A 21556-nucleotide genomic window follows, 5' to 3' on the forward strand; every position below is an offset into this window, starting at 1 on the left:
AGGAACAGCTACTGAAAGTTGTTTTTTTTACCTTGGTGCATAGATTGCACAAAGGTAAAGAAAAACTTTTGACTTTATGGCCACTTTAAAAACAGACCTCTGTAGCTGCAGGCATTGTGGAGCAATTAATCTTTAACAATCAAAACAGAGATATCGAGACTTGTAAAATGTAATGTGAAACCGTTATGAATTAATACACCTGTGCTACATCTGGAAGTCAGAAAAACATCCAGCTAGACAACCATTTTGGCCCGCATCTGGGAAATACAATTCTAACCCACGGGTTCCAATTTATTTTAAACTGATTTTATTATAGTGTTCCCATTTTAAGTGGCAGTTATATAACAATAAAAATAAAAAAATAAAAAACACAGGCCCAAAAATTCCCCAAATCAACTGCTGGAATGTGACCATATACTTAAGTACATATTAATATTTAAAGCATATTATTCCCACAAAAAATTACCGTTTAAGAACTTTTACAACTTTACAGTTTTAAAATGTTTTTCCTAAATATATGAATTAAAAGCTTCCAGTTTTTTTCCATACAAAGATATACATTTTAAAACAAACAAACAAAAAAATGTACAACCAGAATTGCAAACCAAAGAAAACATGAAGGCAATTATACAGTTAATACAATGAAATCATTACCGGATTATCTAGTTAATGCATTACAAAGATTATGTACCATAATAATTCCAACTTGTCCGATCATCTACACAATTTGTTTTCATTTTCCAGTCCTTTTCTTAGTTAAATACAAAACTACATTTCATTACAAAAATATGTAAACAGCCTGTACAAGTAATGACCAATCAGGTGCTTAAGCAGAAGGCTAGTATGATCATTTGTAGACCATCTTCAAGCAACCTGTTCTGATATCTCCATCAAACCCTTCGCTATCATGGGGGGCTACCGGGAAAGACCTCCTATTTGCTATTTTATGCCACATTGAACCCATTTGAGCAGTGCAGGATCCAAAATGCTCCTGTTTGCACAGCAACACCAGCCATTTTGTGGGATGAACTTTAAAGCGTTCAATTTTCCTGAAGTGATAACTTTGCTGAGGCAGCAATTGTGTGACTTGAACTTATCAGTACTTTGAAGATATAAGCCCATTTGTTTAGGTGCAGATAACCGGTTCTAGTAAACAAAGTGGCAAGCCTTTTTTTCAAAATGGCTGTCTGTAATGCATGTGTACCAAAAGGGTGTACTGTCACATTAACACTGCATTAGAACTGGGTAGTAAAATCTTTATTTGTTCAGCACTGAACAGACATAAACATAACATCTTACCTTATTAAATTATACATTTTCTTCCACAGCTTTTACCAAATGCTTTGACAATAAATGCACAAATCCTGGATGAAAATACAGTTAAAGAGACTTCATCTTTTTTCCAATATAGAGTGTCAGTCTATTAAAAGCCCCCCTCAACCCAAGTATAGTCACCTTCTCCTCTACCACGCTGTCCAACATCTGAGTCAGGAGTCAAACCCTAGGTTAGCTCCCTTTTGGATGATGTAAGAGCTTACACAGGGTTGACTATGTCCCACGCTCCTTCCCTTGATAGGGTTTAAACCTAGAGAATGTCCGCTCATGCCAAAAGACTGCATCCCCCATACCCACCAGGTGTTTTTCATGACACAGATGAAGCAATGTGGGATGGTGGTGAAGATGAATATAAGTAGATCCGGGCTTGGCCTTTAAGAGAAATTAGAGAATGGGTAGAGTAGCAGAGACTCTTTAAAGTGACACTCCAGGCAAACCAATTCTGCATAGCCAGTTTTTACACACATTTTCCACAATGCAGAACCATATGGGTGACACACAGCTTCTAAATGAACAATACAGCTTCTAGTCTGACAACTTAGGTTCCTATTTCACCTTTACAGCTTGAGCCTCTTCAGTGGAAATTAAAATTATCATCACCTATGTCCCTTGATAAGGGAGCCGACTTAGCAACACTAAAATCATGAAGATATTATTGACTAGACAAGGTGCATATATCACAAGTATGGATGAGCAATATCAGATATTCTTTATCAAGTAAATAGTTAAAATATATGTATTTCAAGAAACCACTTGCCAGTTCAACTTTAAATGGTCTTTAGCAATGAATCAGTTGGTCATGAAGACCACACAAGATAAAGAAACATAAGTAAAAGCTGTAAGAAGTCATGTACAAAAAATAAAGGCAACTGAAGTGTGTGCATATATAAATAATACACAACATATTTGGAAATGTTACTTGAAATTGTGGCTATAACAATGGCATCACAGCAAGATGACTTGGAGTTGTACCATTGATCACAGCATTAGAAAAGATATACAAAGTCCTTTGCTTTGTTACATTGTGCAGAGGTTTATGCCAGTGCTGTTGGACACCAGTTAAGTGCATAGCAAAAGGGACAAGATGGAGTATCCTCTTCTGAAACACTGGAGTGTCGCTGGAGGTAAATTTGGGGTTTAGTGACTCAAGTCCAGACGAAGTGCATTCCCCACAGCCAACACAGTTCAAGTAATGAAAGGGATCAGAAAACCGCTGACTTAAAAATGCAAAAAACAAAAAGTGCAGAAACGTTGGGGAAAAAACATTTTAGAAAAGTAACAGACACACAAGAGAAACTTCTCATCTGTCCGCTGACTAGTACCACAACATGTATCTTTACTGTTTGAGCTTACATGAAATCTGAATGTTCCAGTTACTATATGAAATAACAAAAATTACAAAGTACCATTGAAAGTGATGTGTAAAACAGAAAATAAGAATATGTTTCATTATTAGGTCTCACAGTGTCTACAGTAGAAATACACAGAGTACCCTAAAAGCTTCACACTTCTTCATCAAACTAAATCATTGATCATGAATAAGGATTGGCAATTAGGCGTTATCACTTATCTTTTAATAACGCTGAAGAATTTTGGGGTTATTTACGTTTTCAATATTCGGGGAGCAGAAATGTCAAGTTTTAAAACATTTTGGCTTATTTAAAAAAGGCACTAACCTATAGCAACTAATCAGAATTCATATCCCGCTATGCCGATTAGAGTAAAATGAAATGTGATTGCTATGGGCTACTGCAGTTTGCACATTCCTATTTGTTGTATTAAATAAAAGTTATCAAATTTCACAAATATATTTATAAGTACTATATTTTTTACTCAGATTAAAATTAATTTAATACACGCCAATGTCTAGAATCTGCAGGTATAGCCTGAATGACCTAAAACTAATACATTTCACAAGAGGACCTGCCTCTGAGAAAACATGAGCATTCCTGTTAGGAATGACATTAAGCACAGTAACGATTATGGATACCGTTTGGTGTATGTCCAATTAAAATTCACCTTTTCAGTACAGGGACCATGAACATCCAATAAATAGCTTTAAAAATCTTTTACATGTCTTTCCATTAAAACCTGATAGGAAACCCTTTCCTTATAACGGTGGTGTGATTGCCTTTCATGGCTCCTTGTTAACTTTCTAAGCTACCTGTTTTAAGAAATCACCAATTAGAAGAAAAAAAATAATAATTCACTCAACTGCAGTATGAATACATTTGTCAGGGGGAAGCTCAGACCTGTTTCACAGGTCTTTTTTGGCTGGAAGGAAAAGTACTCTTCAGCTGGGCAAAGGTACAATTTACCTATTTAACCATAATATATTTTGGAGGTAGTCATATTTAAAAGGCCAATTATTTCAAAAGGAAACAATGGAAGCCATATGGTATACGGTTGACTGACAACCTATGCACAGTATGATCAAGAAAGAGCACTTTCACTTTGAAAAAACCCCAGAAAAGTCTAGTTGAATGTCGGTTATGCTAGCAAGCCTGCGCGTCCATATGGTCCCATTTATTGACCCAGGACAACTATGCAAGTGGAACCTCTGACTGATCTCTGCTTTCCCTACTTGCTTAATTTTTGCAGGTCAGTGACTCAGAAAATAAAGCCAGAAAAATAGCATCTTCAGGAGGTCAGTAATGGCCGCCCAATCTAAACCTTTTAGGCGCTGAACAGATTTCCTCTTCACTGTGCTAAATAATCTTTGTATAATATAATAGCAATTGGAATGTAAACCCAGTGATTTCCCTTTAAATCACAGTAGATGTAACAAAAACTGATTTTTGTATTTTGGTTATGCTTTTCTGCACAAAAAAACGTGCATATATAAAGAGAATCCAATGTGTTTTGAAGACACATCAAGAGGATTTCATAAGATCCAAGTCATATCTCAATAACTAAAAATGGAGGGAACCCCTTTAGGGGAATAAAGGTGCTTATGTGGGAATAAATTTGTAGAGATTTGATCTCATTGCTATACGTTTTCTCTACATGACTATTTTCTCTTTCCCCCAGGGGCCCAGTATATCAACTAACCAAGAGAGATCATAATTTTATTCTGCATAATACAGAAGTCTGGAAAGTGCAGATTGACTGGATTGGAGGGATGCAAGTGTAGGTTATAAACATTCCTCAATTCAGTGCCTATGACCCACAGAACTAAAGGATCCTGGTCCCAAACACTCCAATCGGTTTACTTATCAGTCCCCCTGTACTGTACGTCAGCCACAAAGAAGTACTGTATGATCTGCAATTTATGGACCTCCTTTTTAATAATTTAATGTACAAATACCAGATTAATTTACGACAGGGCTAAGTTAGGACTCATGCACACAGGACATTTTTAAAGCTGCTGCTAGGGGTGTCTGACTTTTTTTTTTACTGCCTCTAAACGCCCCTCCATGTTAGCCTATGTGTCCATGCGTTTGGAGGCATAAAAGAGTTTAGGGACAGTAGAAAAAAAAACAGCCTGTGCATCCAGGAGCAGAGACTGTTAAGCTGTAAAAACTAACAAAGATCCCCAAAATGTGTCTAAACGGTGTAACAAGCTTTTAGCCGTGTTTGGCATTTTTATATTATAGGGAGTGTTTTAACTGCAAAAACGTGCATAAACGCTATTCAAAAAACTTGCCTTAGAGCGCAATTTTAGCGTTGCTTTTTTCATGGCAGCAGCGCTGGCGTGTTTAAAAATCCTGTGTGGATGAGGCTTAACGTGAAATTTAAGAGGACCTGTCACACTGGTCATTCAGGGCAAAGTGAGATGTTCTTGTGATAGGGATCCGAAACGCTCATTGATATATGATTCCCAGTTCTCCTCTTCCACAGTGTTTGAATGTAGATTGCGGAGTCTAATCCTCATGCAAGTTCAGTGGCAGTCTATGCTCTTTTTGTGTTAGGGTGTGGGTCCAGTGATGGGCTCCTCAGGCCCTAGCAATACATCCTGGAAAAAGGAAAAGTCACAAGCTCTCACATACCTGGAAGTACTGGGCAATTATAAAGGCTCTGACAAAACATTTCAGCAGTGGGGGAGAGCAGGGAAGGATGAGCATCGGTGCATGGGTGGGGGTTTCCTATCCATAGAAGCTGCTACCCTGTCCTAAATGGGTAAGTGATATATTCTCCTTTGGAGAGTAGTTAGTCCCTCTGTCAAGGTTTTTTTTTTTTTGCGACCTGTGTTCTAACTGTGGAGATTCTGTTTTTCCTGGGAACCATGTCAGAGAAGGTGAGCAGAAATTAAACATTGTACAGTTTTCACCAGAGCAAGAGGTGATGCTAAATCTTCTAAATGGAACAAAACGTCTAAGAAAAGAATTACACTTATTTGTGGAGATTTCCTTGTGGAGATTATCTGTTGCATCTCCAGAATGGGACGTGAAGGGAAAGCTCTGCAGCCAGATACAGACAGAAGTTTTTGACCATTTTCTATGCTATTAAAAAATAAATAAAAAAAAAGTTTAAGCTATACATACACTTTACGTAATCTAAAATGACCCATGCAAATCAATCATAACCAATGGCCAAGTCATAGTTCCATATATTCACTGGGATCAGGTATATATAGCACCTTCCATTTATCACATCATGGCAGATGTAATATCTGGAGCAATTTATAAAAAAAAAAAAAAATAGTAGGCCACAGATATTTTTGTTCTTTAAATAGTAAAAACACATCTGGTCATAGTGGACAAGACTGCTGATGGGTATACCAGCATACATAAATGACTGATAATGCCATCTAGAAAGAGCAGATAAGTACATTACACAGGTGTTTTCTGGTACACAGGAGTAGTTGGATTTACAGGGGCTTTGCGTGTTTAAGCTGCTTTGTCACTGGGATAACTTACTCTAGGCAGTTTGTTCTGCCTAGCAGTCCAGCATATATTGATCTATATCCAAAGGCCAACAATTTTTTTTCCCCCCATAAGAAATACAGCAGTTTTTCATTTATCAAGAATCAACAATAAGATACATACTGACACATGCTAGCTGAAAACCACAGGCTTCTGATCAACAGAACTGGGACCCCCTACCATTAATATGCACTGTACATGTAATGCATTAAAGGCATTATGAGGTATATTTCAAAGGACAACTTGCATACACATCTATTTCCAGAACGTTCTGTTTTAAAGAAACATGTGGTTTGTTCAATCAGCTGTGAGGCAACATTTTCTATTAGCGAATTAGAAATTAGTTAATTTCTATTAACTCCTGATAAAGCTTTTTTTTTCTAGCCCTGGACAGAGTGAGGAAGGTTAGGACCATAGGTTGGGTTGTATCTGTTGTATATGTTCCTCTTGGTGAGCTTTCCTCTCCGTCTGTGTGTGGTCAATAGGACAAAAAAATGGGGAGGGGAAATCTGCACAGACAGCAACAAAAAAACAAGAATGGATAAAGTGTCCCTTTGCTACTTTATTTCTAATACCAATCTGTGGATGCTATCCGCAAATAGGCACTGTACCTCCTATGGTTCCATCTATGAGAGCTGTGGACATTGTTCCAAGTTCTCAGCATTTTAACTACTATGGCAAAAGCTAAGTTAAAGTGCATGTGACCATTCACAGCCAAATAAAGAGTCCACTGTGCCTACTGGCAACCATTTATGCAAGTAACTTTCCTATATACAAAGTTAATGAACATGCCCTGTGTCACTAAACAGGTTTTTCCCACTTCCATGAACACTCATAGATATTTTATATCTACAAATACATGATTATAGTGTAAACCACACTGCTTTGACACATAACAGCATTCATTCAATAAAGAAGTAAGAAATGTACAAAATGCAGTAGTCTAGGTTAATTATAAACCATCTTTCACTGGCTGGACTTGGACTTTGTTAATAAGAGGTCTCCTTGGTTGCCAACTTCATTTTGCATATTATCATTGTTCTTTTTGCTTATTTATGGAATGAACCTAAACAAGAACAAAACCTACAATACAATAGGCTATTCTAAAATTAATTAACAATTTTACGTAGATGGATTCCTCTGATAACCTATTACACACAGCGTATAGAAATGATGTAACAGGCTAATAGGTCAAAGGCCATTGAGCTGAATATATCACTGATTCACCTCAAAACACCGCCAAGTGAAAAAAGCATAACTGCTTAATTAGGGCTACATTGTGAAAAGGCTTCCAATAATTTAAACAGGGGAGTTATAACTTAAAGGGTAGCTTTTCATCCTCCAAATCACCAGTCAAAGCTGTAAACTAGCCATAGTACATTTAAGTTACAGATTAATTTTACTGGAGACAAGTCTGATGGATACTAAAGCACATATCTACTTCAGAGACCATTTACAGCAAACTCTGGCAATACCAACAACTGTGGTACGTTCTTGTCTTAAAAGTATAATGGATACAAATGTGTCCTGATGCAATGTCTGTAAACTGAAAAATGCATCAAACATTATGGTTTTATGTAAAGTCAAAAGGAAATTTGATGAGTAAGTGCAGTATTCTTCATGTGCAGGTCCACTTCACAGTGGGACTGCTCCACTTGCAAACTATTGGAAAGGGTGCTCCCCCCGGACAATGTGTGAAGAGAATTCATAGCGGTCATGACTCCTGTGACCACAAATATTACATTCTAGTGGGTCCCGATATCCATGACAGCCCATGTGGATAGTATACATGACATGATCCAGGAAAAGCACACGACAGTGCTCACATTTGAAGGCTTTGATCTGCTCTCCTTCACCATTGAAAACTCGATAGACATCTTTGGAAGAGCTCAATGTGGCCTTTGTGGCATCTAGAGCTTTACCTTCTTCCTTGGAATACTCTGGGCTCTGCTTTCTCTTGGAGTTTAAGGCATGATTCCCTTGGTATAATGGTCGATCATCGTGACTGCTTTCTGAATCAGTGGTGTCCAGACAGCTGTTGCTGGGTGAAGCCTCTCTCTCCTGGAGGTGACTCTTTGGTCTGATGAGGGAGAGTGGGCCATCAATGTTATTGTCATTGCTGTCTGATGTTTCCCTGCTGATTGGCCGCTCTACCCTGCTTGGATGGTAGACCTGAGGGTAAACTGGCCCAATAACAGGAGGGACCTCGGCCATGGCGCCAGTGGAATGATGTATTAGGGGTCTCAGTGCATCTGCTCCCAAGTAGGTGATGGCGTTGCTAATGGCCTGGTCCATCATTTGAGACTGCATTAATTCTGCTTCCTTTTCATAGGCCAGATTTATGTCATAGTGCAAATCTGGATAACCATATTTGATAAGCTTCTCACCTGCAGACAACAACACTGAAAATGAGCAAGGATATCGAATTAAACAGGTAAAACATAAAACAACCTACAATACAGAGCAAAGAAATTAGGACTCCAGACATTATCCTCCGTATGCATAATACTGCAATATGTTTTTTTTAAGTTTCTATTCTTTAATACATTTTGTCCCTTGCATCCTGTTGAAGATGTTACATTCTCTTAATAAATCCTTATGTTCCATATAACATCACTTTATATGCTTTTGTGATGCAGTTTGGTTAAACCTAAAAAAACAATGCTTGATCAGTAAATCTAAAGAAAAAAAAATAAGAAAGATCAGTAAATCTAAAGATAAATGATGCAGATGCCAATATTCACTTTCTGTTTAATGTTTATGCAGTGCCCTGACTCTCAAGTCTCTGTGTAGATCAGTGATGCAGCCCCATCACATAGTACAAATACGGCAGATCTGGAATCAAGAGAAGGTGGATCCAAATAATTTTAGCTGCCTAAATCTATGTTTTTTGCAAAAAAAATATAAAAAAATTTACATAGTAAATACTAATTTATAAAAGGTTTACTTTAAGCTAAATCTAATAGATGTGGCTGTAGAGGGGGTGGCTTAAGGACTTCAGCTGATTGATCTCAATGCAGAATCTAGAGCCAAGTGAGCTTCTACTGTGATTTGTTCTTCCCCTAGCTATTGATGGACTAAACCTTTCATATTTTTTTTAGGTTGACAGCACACTACTTTATATTTCCAAAACAGAACTGCCTGACAATCTAGTAGAAAAACCCAGACTTGCAGAGTCCTAGCAGCCATCTGGAAAATGCAGTTTAATAATTATAGGTTAGGCACAATGTTAAGGATGGGCAGTCTACTGAGAATCATGGGAGATATGCTTTGACTTGTCTTCTAAAGGATAAGTGAACTTGATTTTGTTATTCCTAAATATTCCTTACACAAACCTGTACAATAACGGGATTTATTTTTTACACAAATGACGTCATAAAGAACATGATGCAAGAATGGTGCACAGGTAAATATTACCATCTCTTTATGGAAAAAAAAATAGCTGAAACTGACCAAAGTTAAGGTGTTCATAGAGGTGATGGGATCAAGCTCAAACTGCCCTAGATCTCATTCTGGTTCAAAAACATGACACGATCATGCCCTTGATCTTGGGCAATTCATGAACATGACAGGATCATGCCCATTTGGCCCCAGGTCTGGGGCAATTCAAAGACATGACAGCTCAATGGGCAATCTATCACAGATCTTCTGTGATTCATACGCATGACAAGATCATGTTCAATCTGCCTCATGTCTTGGGCAATTCATAACATGATATTACCATGCCCAATCTGCCCCAGATTTTCTGTGAAAGGGGGTACCAGCAATGTTTAATAGCCCCTTTCAGCAGTGTGAAAGTAACATCGCCCTTTAATGCCTAAGGCGGGTTTTAAGTGTAATTGGCACGATGGTGTGTCCTAATTAGGTATTTCAAAATGCTGGAAGGTATATATGCTGCCTTCCAACCAAGTATAAGCAGGGGGCATCCTTACTTAGAATGTGCTATGGATCCTGTAGACGGAGAAATTTACCAGAATATCACAAATATGCAGTGATATTTACTGGTGTGAGCTAGACACTTTAAAGTGATTGTGTGTAAAATGTGTATGAAATATGCAAGCACATACACCATTTCAGTATGCACACAGGGACTTTCCCGTGCTATGTTGCTGAAAACCTGTCTGCTTCTTTCACATTTAGGAACGTGTGTAAGATGGATGTTATTTCCTCTCATAGGAAATAGTGGTTTACCTGCACCGAATATTCATATTATATAACTGTTAGGGGGAAATGTACTGTAATGCTACCTCCAAAGTGGACTCACTTGAGTTACACAAAAATGTTTTAACTTAACTGAACAGAACTAATTTAATTAGTTTGCTTTTAACCCCATTTAGGAAACAGATTTAAAGCTGAGATATAAAAAGGCAAATTAATGCAATGGATGTACAATTATAAAATAATGCAATAATTTATATTTGAATGCAATTATTGTAGGCGTCTGTATATGACTTGATATCTGCCTCTCGTAATCCAGTGCAGAGTAGCATTGAGAATGTGAGAGGGAGGACAATCACCAGAAGTCAGTCTCCATATACATTTTTTCAAGTGTGTTAAAATAGAATTGCAAAAAAAAAAGTTGGACATCATGCATGCATTGTGAAGAAAAGGAGGTGTTGCCTACAGCATCCAGTCAGATTCCTGAAATCAATTTTTTTAAAGGTTAGAAAACCAAAAACACTTCTTGCTGGTTTCTATATGCAAAACCTCCATCCATTCCTCTAGCTTTACACAAGTCTGGCATTCTGCTAAACTAAGGTTGAACTATTATATTTGTATTCATTGGAGGGAGAATTTTCCTTTTCACAAAGTCACAGTATTTTCTTTATAATGAACTTTTAAGGAAAAACGGCCATCCAAGGCAAACAAACAAATTGCTACTGGGCCAAGAGCTCAGAAGGTTGGGCTCAACTCAACCCGTGATTCTGGAATGCACCCCCACCCTATATATACCTGTATCATTCAAGGCAATTCAATGTGTATGCAAATCACTTTACTTTCATGCAAACTTATCCGTTTGTCAAAGTGTGTGCAACATTAGTGTGTTGGGTAAGTTAATCATGCATAAAATGCTGTGGGGGTCCCTTGATTACATAATGCATCAGGGCCAAGATGAGGTTAGCTATGCCTTCATCAAGACATAAACCTTTCAGATACATTGTCTATGATCTTAATGATATATGGCCAATTTACACCTCTCAATGTTTTAGAATTTAAATCCAGTACATTTTAAGCCTTATCCCACCAATACACCAAAATTCCAGCGCATTTGAAGCATATAGGAGAAGCCAAGCCTCTTTATGCTCCACCTATATTTTTTTCAAACCAAAAAACATCTGTTCTGTCAAAATAGGATTGTTTGGGAAGCAGGTTTGTTTCAAAAAGAATGCTGAAATAAATAGTGATTGGTCAAGCTGTTATGAGAGTTTTATGCATGGAGTTCTAAGGAAAAGAAAGTAGATGCTTACCCACAAACTTCTGTGGGGTGGAGCTCTTACGCTTCCCCATGTTGCTGGCAATTCTCTCTATGACAGCTGGTCTTTCAAAGGATATCAAAGACATGTTGTTCTCCATCAGGATCTCTGGATTCTTACACTCATCCATTGGAGATGCTATACAGAACCAAAAGTCCACATCAGAATCACTTGCTGGCATGAGGAAACCAAGCAAGACACAGTTGATTTTACTTAAAGCTATTCTAAACTAAGACCCTCAGGACTTTGATGACACCTATAAACCACTCCTATAACTTCTCCAGGTTCTACCAGCTATTAGAACTCTGCATAGGTTTAGGAGTTAATATTACTTTGAAAGCCAAATGTGTCACTGTAAATCAACATAACCCTTTGAAATCTTGCTAACTAAAGATTACAAGTACGTTTTTGCTAAAATGGATTGATAAATATAGTAAACTTTATCTTAAAATTATATTTAAAATGAAGGTTGTATAAGGCTGACTTCCTGTACATTAATCCTATCTGTCATTAGGCTTTTAAAGTGGACCAGTGAGGATAGATATAAAGCTCCCATTGATAACTTGTTTTTTCCAAGTGTATGTACACCCTAACAATGAACTAGTTTTATTTGGTCCCCTTTAAATACACCATGGCATTTTTTTTGTTAAATCTGTTCAATAATAGCAAAAAAATACATGTTGCTCCTGACAGAAATCTAGTCATCTGATAAGTTTCTTAGGCTATCTTAAAAGTGACAAACATGTTATACTTACCTGCTCTGTACAAGAGTTTTGCACAGAGCAGCCCTGATCCTCCTCTTCTAGGGTGCCTTGGCGGCGCTCCTCCTCTTCATCGGGTGCCCCCACGGAGAACTGCTTTCCATGGGGGGCACCCGTACGGGCGTGCTCACAAGTCCTGCTGATGCGTCCATTGACACAGACAGGACTCGGCCCCGCCCCCGCTTTTGTGTCACTGGATTTGATTGACAGCAGCGGGAGCCAATGGCTCCTGCTGCTATCAATCTATCCGATGAGGACAGAGACAGTGCCTGGTGCCACTGGGCTCATGCTCATCACTGGAACGATTGGGTTCAGGTAAAAAAAAAGGGGGGGCTCTGGGGGGCAGCTGCAGTACAGAAGGTTTTTCACCTTAATGCATAGAATGCTTGAGACTTTACAAAGCCTTTAAGCCAGCCATAGATGGATCAAATCTTAACCGGTTCAGCAGGGACTTGGTCAAGATTCGATCCATCTATGGGCAGTATAATTGTACCCAAGTCGATCCATTGATTGACTCGGGTACAACCAGCATGTCAAATTTTTTAGCATGTGATTACTGCAAGTGGCTTTAGTCGCTACAGTAATCACTACATTTCCCCGGCAGGCAAGTCAGTACCAGGATGGCAGCCCCAGAGATTGCTTCTTTAAAAAAACAAGTGAGCAATGGCAACTCCCATTTTATACCCTCGCAGGTGCTCTTTGAGCCTCCATCTAAAATGGTCTAGAATGTTCAGCAAACATTTTTTAGGGTTAAACAACGTCTTTTTTTGTGACAGTTGTGTACTATTATATACATTTGTATGGGTTTTAAGTTGCTCCCTTAGTGTGCTTGCTGGTCCTCTAGTGTCACTTACAACTATTACAAAAGCTGCCGAAAAAAAAAAAAAAATCTAAATTCTAGCAACTGGTGTAGTGCAATAAAGGGGAAGAAAGAAGGAGTCTGTCTGTTATGGGCAAAAAAAAAAACACTTATTTTTTCAAACAATCCTTATACTTATGTTTATGGAAGTTCCACCACTGTTAATACGTTTTACTTCAACACTGACCAAAGCTATCTGCAGACCACAGATGATTGTATAAAATATATATTTGTATACACATGCATGGTCAGATTAGCCAAACATGCATGGTTATGTCTCTATAGTAAAAGCCAGGAGAACTATTTTAAGCCACCCCCAAGCTTTGCCAGAACATAGAGGAGGAAGTCATTCATGATCGGCTACAAAATTGCAATCTGACTGATGCTTCCCCCAAGAATGATAGGCAAGCAAAGGTCTGCTATATTTGGGATTGTTTGGAGACATTACTGGTTGATCTTACCACATATGGTTAGATCAGGTAGAGCGGCTTTATATCTGTAGACATTAACTTCTTCTCCCTTAAACTTTGCTAAGAATGTTTCTGCTTTCTCCCTACTCTCTGGTAGGTAAAGATAAGGGGAAAAAAACACCTATCTGTGCAGCTGTCACATGAAACACAACACTATACATCAGAACAATTTTTACTAAATGATGACCAATTTTTTTAACCAAAAAAAAAAATAACAAAATTAGTGTGCAGCAGAAGGGGGTTTCCCAAGAAATTGTACCCACCAAAAAAAAGGCAAATGTGATTTCGAAAATACTGACTGGATGTAGACAACACCACTAGACATTATGCATACAAGCATTTTTTAAATTAAATGGCTACATTAAGAAATATTGAGCAGGGCACTTGTACATAGGCCTTTAAGTAGTAATTGTGGCTATTCAAGACCAGTATCAAGATTGAACATTACATCCCTGTCGGCAACTGATTAGCTTTGCCCACACATTCATTCCTCAGGGTAAGCTGCTTCTCACATGTAGCTGTGTAATGTGGAGTTAGGGGTGCAAAAGGGGAGAATGTATCCTATTAGTGGTCTCATTTGCCTGAACACAGTGTAGTCAATGCTGGCAAATTATGTTTACTGTATAGTGGTGTGCTGGTGATGCTTTCTGTTAGGTCAGTGCCCAGTTTAGTGACTGTGTATGTTGAGGGTCAGTGCCAAGTCTTGTAACTGTGTATGTTGTGGGTATCTATTCTAGCAATAGTGTATGCTGAGGGTCAGTGGCAAGTTTGGTGAGGGTCAGTGCCCAGTGTGATGGTGTATTACATTGGTCAGTGCCAAGTTTGGTGATGGTGTATGTTGTGGGTCAGTCCCCAGTCTAGTGTGTCTTGTGAGTCAGTGCCCAGTCTGGCGATAGTGTATGTTTTGGGTCAGTGCCCAGCCTAGCGATAGTGTATGTTTTGGGTCAGTTTCCAGTCTGGCAATGGTGTATGTTGTGCGTCAATGCCCAGTCTGGTAATCACATATTTTGTAGGTCAGTTCCCAGTCTTGCGATGGTGTACGTTTTGGGTCAGTATCTAGTCTGGTGATAGTGTATGTTGTGTGTCAATGCCCAGTTTAGTAATAGCATATATTGTAGGTCAGTGCCCAGTCTCATGGTGGTGTATGTTGATTAGTGCCCAGTCGGGTATTGGGGATTATGTGTACTGGGGGTCAGTGCACAATTCGAAGTTGGGTAAACGAAACTAGAGTGGTTACTAATGCAGAGAATTTGCGTGTAAAGTGTCATGGGGGGTGAATCATATTGTTGGTACTGGAGCTCACCGCTGTATTTGGTTACTGTTAAGGTATGCCATGTACAGCTGTGTAGCAGGATGCTCTGTACTTTTCAATTAAGTGATATCTTCCTTCAGCACAACAAAATCAGCAGACAATGCAACATAGAAACATTTACAAACACCTATGAACATTACTCTAGAGTTAGATAAGACTATGAATTAAAATAAACAGGCAAAAAAAATGGCAGAGCATACAACAAAAACATATAAATATACAAAAATACATAAAAACCAGCATGGAAAATCAACCAATGGTCTACTAGCACAGAATAATAAAAAACAAATTCTATGTGTGAACCAACTCTCAAATTTAAGAGATAACACTGAAGTGTACTTACCACTGTGAGGTCCCATGCTCTGGCTACTCTCCAGTCCTGCATTTTGCAAATAGTTGTGACAACGCTCTTTATGTTCTTCAAGGGAGCTTCGCTGCTTGTAGCTCCGGCCGCAGTAGTTGCATTTATGAGGTTTGCCTACTGCAAAGATGAAAGATGCCAGGTTAATATACTCTTGCCGAAAGGGGTACTCAACTTACCATTTTGGAAAATTATCTCAATGCATAAAAATCAGCACAATGTTTGCACAAGTTGTTTGGTGGATATCATAATTTCTAGCTAGGCTTATTTATTAAAGCAACATTAATACTGCAGTAACCTACATCAACCACCCACAACTCATCTTTTATTAACATAACTTTAATGAACTGAAATGTAATTGTTTGATATGGCTTATTGAACTTTGTAAAATAACTATTCAAAACGTAACACTGATTCTTTATTAAACTTATTTAACAAGCAGTAAATGAATGTTAAAAGAAGCCCCCGTTGACCTATGCAAATGCAGGTACTGTGGAGCAATTCATCCCCAAGACCTGGTTCACACCTATGCATTTTTTTAGTGAGTTTTCAGTAACAAACTACTGTCTATTTATCATGGTTTCCTATGGATGTAGTTCACATCTGTGCATTTTATGGAAAGGGCCAGGGAATTATTTTCTGGTTTCTGGTTCCATAGATTTCAATGGATCAAAAAAATGTGTACTGAAAACCGCAAAATGCACCTGGAATATGCACAAACTGCAATCTGCATAGGTGTGAATCAGGCCTAAAACTCCCTCTGTAGCCACCCCCGCCCTCAGTTTTCTAGTCTCCAAATTAAACACAGAAAAGGTGGCTAGGGAGGTGGCAAAAGCATGGGCTAAGTGGCTAATAGATAAGGATTTATCTGAGCTTTTGCTGTCAACTTTGCAAGTACTCTGCACTGTGGGGTAATTCATCCTTAAAAAAAAAAATTCTTCTTCAGGGTGCTCTGGAAACCATTAAAACTATGTTTGTGGTATTCAAATGTTCAATTGAAAGGAAAAGCTGACAATGAGAACGATTCCACAATGCAATGTGGGTCATCACCAATCAAGGGTGCATTGTGAGATGTGCTGCAGTGTGCTCCTCGATGTTGGGTGTCTCAAACTGAAAATTAAAAAATTGCAGGTATCCTCTTTTTTCAAGGTTCCTGAGGAACCAGAATAGAAAGTTACTAGCACTAGTGGGCACTGAGCGGTATCTAGTTTGGATTTTTTAAGTTTAGTTGTTAAAAGTTGGGATGTTGTTAGGGACAAGTTTGCTTTGAGGGTAACATAGCATAAAACAGGACAGAATATCCGCATTAGGACACTGTTATTTTCTTAGGGCATTTTAGAAGTGGTATATATTAGAAGACTGGTTACATAACACAAATGAACACAAAATATTTTACTGAGCCCAATTTACTCAGCAGCTATTCAATGCAAATAATGGGTACAGACTGAGATTCCCACACAATTCAAGCACCTCGGGCCAGATTCACAGCGGACTTACGATGGCGTATCTCCACGTACACCGTCGTAAGTCCGAATGTGAGCCGGCGTATCTATGCGTATCTATGCGCCTGATTCTTCTGAATCAGTTACGCATAGATTTGGGCAAGATATACGAGCGGCGTAAGTCTCCTATGCCGTTGTATCTTGGGTGCATTATTACGCTGGTCGCAAGGGGCGCTTACGTAGATTTACGCGTCGAATATGTAAATTAGGTAGATACACCGATTCACGAACGTACTTGCGCCCGCTACGCCTTTTACGTTAGGCTTACGTCCGGCGTAAAGTTACCCCTGCTATATGAGGCGCAGCCAATGCAAAGTATGGACGTCGGCAAGCGTATCTTTTTTTGTCGTTTACGTAAGTCGTACGTGAATGGGGCTGTGCGTAGGTTACGTTTACGTCACAGGCATTGGGCCTGGCGTATCTTATGGAGTAAATTCGACGTGATACTGAGCATGCGCGCGCATGCGTCGTTCGTTAGGCGCGTCATTTACATGGGGTCACGATTCATTTACATACAACACGCCCCCTACCAGCCTATTTTGAATTAGGCGGGCTTACGCCGGCCAATTTACGCTACGCCGCCGCAACTTACGGAGCAAGTGCTTTGTGAATACTGCACTTGCCTGTCCAAGTTGCGGAGGCGTAGCGTAAATAGGATACGCTACGCCCACACAAAGATACGGCCAGGTACGTGAATCTGGCCCCTCCAGTGCAGTCCAGCAGTAATTTCACAGTGTATAGAACTGGAGGCAGGAAACAGGATTTCTTTCCCCTGATGCTCTAATCACTTTGATAATAACAGGGAAATAAAATTAAAGGAATCCTATAGGCCTAAAGTTGGGCTCCAACCTACTATTCTATTAAGATTGTTAGATGTTAAAATGCAATGAATGTCAGGTGAAGGAATCACCATCCAAGGGTCTGATAGTTTTTCCTTTGTGTATGGACCAGTCAAAACAATGTAACTTTAAAAAGAAGCATAGTAAGCTTCTTTTTTTTTTTTGCCAGCATGTATAGGGAGATTACATTGTCAGGTCAGTGCGGTGATTACTCGGAGTTGGTTGTTATGTTCTGCAGTGGTTTTGTGTTCTCACAAGTCTCAGTCATAGGCCAGGTTACAGGAACAATCGGTGTAATCAGCAGTCTGACTGAGGGTGTGGAATCTCCAGCTAACTTCTGGAATGCTGCTGGACAAACACTCCCTCTCAGGCAGGATTTTTTCCTCTCCGTTGGGTTTAAATCCCTCAGGGATATTGCTCAAATATGTTTTTTCTTATTTTCACTAGGTAAAAGAGCTGTAAGGTGTCATGCTAGAAAATATGACCTTTAATAGGCTGACGTAAGTTCTGTTGTACTTACTAACAGATACCAATTAATGCTCTTACTTCAAGAAACATTCATAATCATACGTTAAACCAGCTTTTCTCAACAAGGACTTCCCAAAACCTTGGCCTCTTTGGGAGTTTTCTATGGGATCCTTGAGCCATGAGCCATTTCTGCCTCTCACCACCAATAATATTTTAAGCCAGTGGTCATCAACCCTGCCCTAAGGGCCCACTAACAGGCCAGGTTGTATGTATTACCTTGGGGAGATGCAGACTAGAATACTGCAATCACTGAGCAGCAAATGATCTCACCTGTTATCTTGCAAACCTGGCCTGTTAGTGGGCCCTGAGGACAGTGAAGATGACCACTGTTTTAAGCCACTAGTGGAAGGAGCATTCTTCTCACTAACCGCCATGTTGATGTACCATGAGCTGTAGATAATAGTAATTGTTTGTATGTTTCCTGGGTGCTAAAACGTTCTTTCAGGAGTTCCCCCATATTGAAAAGGTGTTACATCAATAAAGCTGTACTACATGTTGTTCATATTCACTCAGTCACGATGGGATTTGTTTTCTGTATTCTGGAAAAATCCTGTTGTTCTCCATCTCCATTTTTGATCATATCGCGAATGCAGTTTGTGATTTTTCAGAGCAGTGTTGGCAGCTCTGCACATGCTCAGTTTTCAGTGTATTTCTAAGAGGAAAGAGAACAAAGGGGAAGGAAGCGCCAGCAAAGTGTAGTACCTCAGTTAAAAGTTTTAACAACAATAGATTAAAAACACTCACAAGAGATAAAATGTAAATATGGTCATCTGGTACAAAGTCTATGGATGTGGGTTCCTCCTAAACCACAGACTTTGTACCAGATGAGAATATTTACATTTTATCTCCTGTGAGTGTTTTTAATCCATTGTTAATAAAACTTAACTGGGATACTACACTGGTAGCTGCCACTTCCTTCTCCTTTGTTCTCTTTCCTCTTGGTTACACAGAACTAGGTATTGACCGATTATCGGTGCAACCAATGTCCACTTTTTCTTAAGTATCGGTATCGTACCAGATATTACCAATATTGCTTCAAGGGATTTTACCACATCTGTAGCATTCTTTAGAGTGGACGGTCAGCTTTATTGCAATAACAACCAATGTTGTTATTACAAGCAGCAGAAGGGGACATCCCCCCCCCTCTCTCCACCTTCCCCCACTTACCCGGGCTCTCCCGTCTCACCAGGAGGCCCAAACAACCAGCGGGCACTTCCGCCGGCTGGCTGAAGACCCGAACAAAGCCAATGCTTCGTTCGGGTCTCGGGCCTAGTAACCCGAAAGCGATGTCATGAGATCACTTCCTGGATTACTGGCATTTTAAAGGCACCAGTTTAAAAAAAAAAATAGAAAGTATTGAAAAACGCCAATCTTGACGTTTTGAATACTTTTAAGTGCAGAGGAGGGGTTTGGGTACTCCATAAAGAGTACCTGTCACTGCCTATTACTGTCAATAGGGATACTTACATTCCTTGTGACAGTAATAACAGTGATAATAAAAAAATAAAAATAAAAAATAAAGTAAAAAAGGGACAGTGTAATATTTTTTTTAAATGTACAGAATTTCGGCACATAATATTGGCCATCAGCCCGAGAGGTGGCTGAAGTATCGGTATCTTATGGGCACCAAAAAAAAACGATATTGATCGATCCCTACACAGAGTCGAAACTCTATAGCGTATAGAGTATAGCAGTCGCGGGTGGTCCCGTGCTTCCCCTTATCATATCCCCTCAACTACTGATCAGAGACATTTATGGATTGTTCTTCACCCCAATTATTGCTATATTAGAAATTTTTGATGGCTGGACTATATCCACTTCCCGACCGCCTCATGTAGATATACGTCGGCAGAATGGCACGGACAGGCACATCAATGTACCTGTACGTGCCTGCCTAGACGTGGGTCGGGGGTCCAATCGGGACTCCCCCCCCGCTACATGCGGCGGTCGGATCCCCTCGGGGAGCGATCCAGGACGATGGCGCGGCTATTTGTTTATAGCCGCTCCGTCGCGATCGCTCCCCGGAGCTGAAGAACGGGGAGAGCCGTATGTAAACACGGCTTCCCCGTGCTTCACTATGGCGCTGCATCGATCGAGTGATCCCTTATATAGGGAGACTCGATCGATGACCTCATTCCTACAGCCACACCCCCCTACAGTTGTAAATACACTAGGTGAACACTAAATCCTACAGCGCCCCCTGTGGTTAACTCCTAAACTGCAACTGTCATTTTCACAATAAAGAATGCAATTTAAATGCATTTTTTGCTGTGAAAATGACAATGGTCCCAAAAATGTGTCAAAATTGTCCGAAGTGTCCGCCATAATGTCGCAGTCACGGAAAAAATAGCTGATCGCCGCCATTAGTGGTAAAAAAAATAAATAATAAAAATGCAATAAAACTATCCCCTATTTTGTAAACGCTATAAATTTTGCGCAAACCAACCGATAAACGCTTATTGCGATTTTTTTTACCATAAATAGGTAGAAGAATACGTATCGCCCTAAACTGAGGAAAAAACATGTTTTATATATGTTTTTGGGGGATATTTATTATAGCAAAAAGTAAAAAATATTGAATTTTTTTCAAAATTGTCGCTCTATTTTTGTTTATAGCGCAAAAAATAAAAACTGCAGAGGTGATCAAATACCACCAAAAGAAAGCTCTATTTGTGGGGAAAAAAGGACGCCAATTTTGTTTGGGAGCCACGTCGCACGACCGCGCAATTGTCTGTTAAAGCGACGCAGTGCCGAATTGTAAAAACCCCTTGGGTCATGTAGCAGCATATTGGTCCGATCCTTAAGTGGATATAATCTAGATTACTGGGCATGCATTTAACTAATGTTAGATTACAGAGACCTTTGTGTTTTCAACTACATGTGCAGCTTCCATATGTGAGGAGCAAGTAGTGGATTCCCCACAAGGCAGGCAGAAGTCTTATTGACTAATACCCACTGAGCCATCTACATATCTTTGGCTAGCCTTCCTATCTAACCTGACAAAGATTTGACTATACAAACAATCTTAAAAGTAACAATGTCTCAAAAATGCAAAAGATCGCTGTCAAAAAGTAAATCATTTTCATAAAAATCAAAACTTTTACACAGAAAACATCCCAACATTTCCTGCCAGTCAACAGTTGCTATGGACTATGCACAGCTAAAAATAAGGAACTCATTGGTCCACTTTTTAATTATTTCTAATTTCTCCACCCGTTTTTTTGAGGCGGCCCATTAGGGTAGCTTTCAT

The 21556-nt window shown here is 39.3% G+C and overlaps 1 protein-coding gene across 15 annotated transcripts in view; it reads right to left on the reverse strand.

Moving 5' to 3' along the window:
* Positions 1–290: 290 nt before the first annotated feature.
* Positions 291–21556, reverse strand: part of IKZF2 (IKAROS family zinc finger 2) — a 141084-nt gene continuing 119818 nt past the window's right edge. For 9 of the 15 annotated variants that reach the window (XM_040357464.1, XM_040357471.1, XM_040357469.1 and 6 more), the window contains 3 exons: positions 15420–15557; positions 11669–11812; positions 291–8602 (listed from right to left, as the gene is read on the reverse strand). In XM_040357464.1, coding sequence (XP_040213398.1) covers positions 7863–8602; positions 11669–11812; positions 15420–15557 — 1022 coding nt within the window. In that variant the 3' untranslated portion in view covers positions 291–7862. The remainder of the gene's footprint in view (positions 8603–11668; positions 11813–15419; positions 15558–21556) is intronic. The other 6 variants (XM_040357473.1, XM_040357470.1, XM_040357468.1 and 3 more) reach the window with 3 other exon arrangements.

This window comes from Rana temporaria, chromosome 6 (assembly GCF_905171775.1).
Source record: "Rana temporaria chromosome 6, aRanTem1.1, whole genome shotgun sequence".
NCBI lineage: Eukaryota > Metazoa > Chordata > Amphibia > Anura > Ranidae > Rana > Rana temporaria.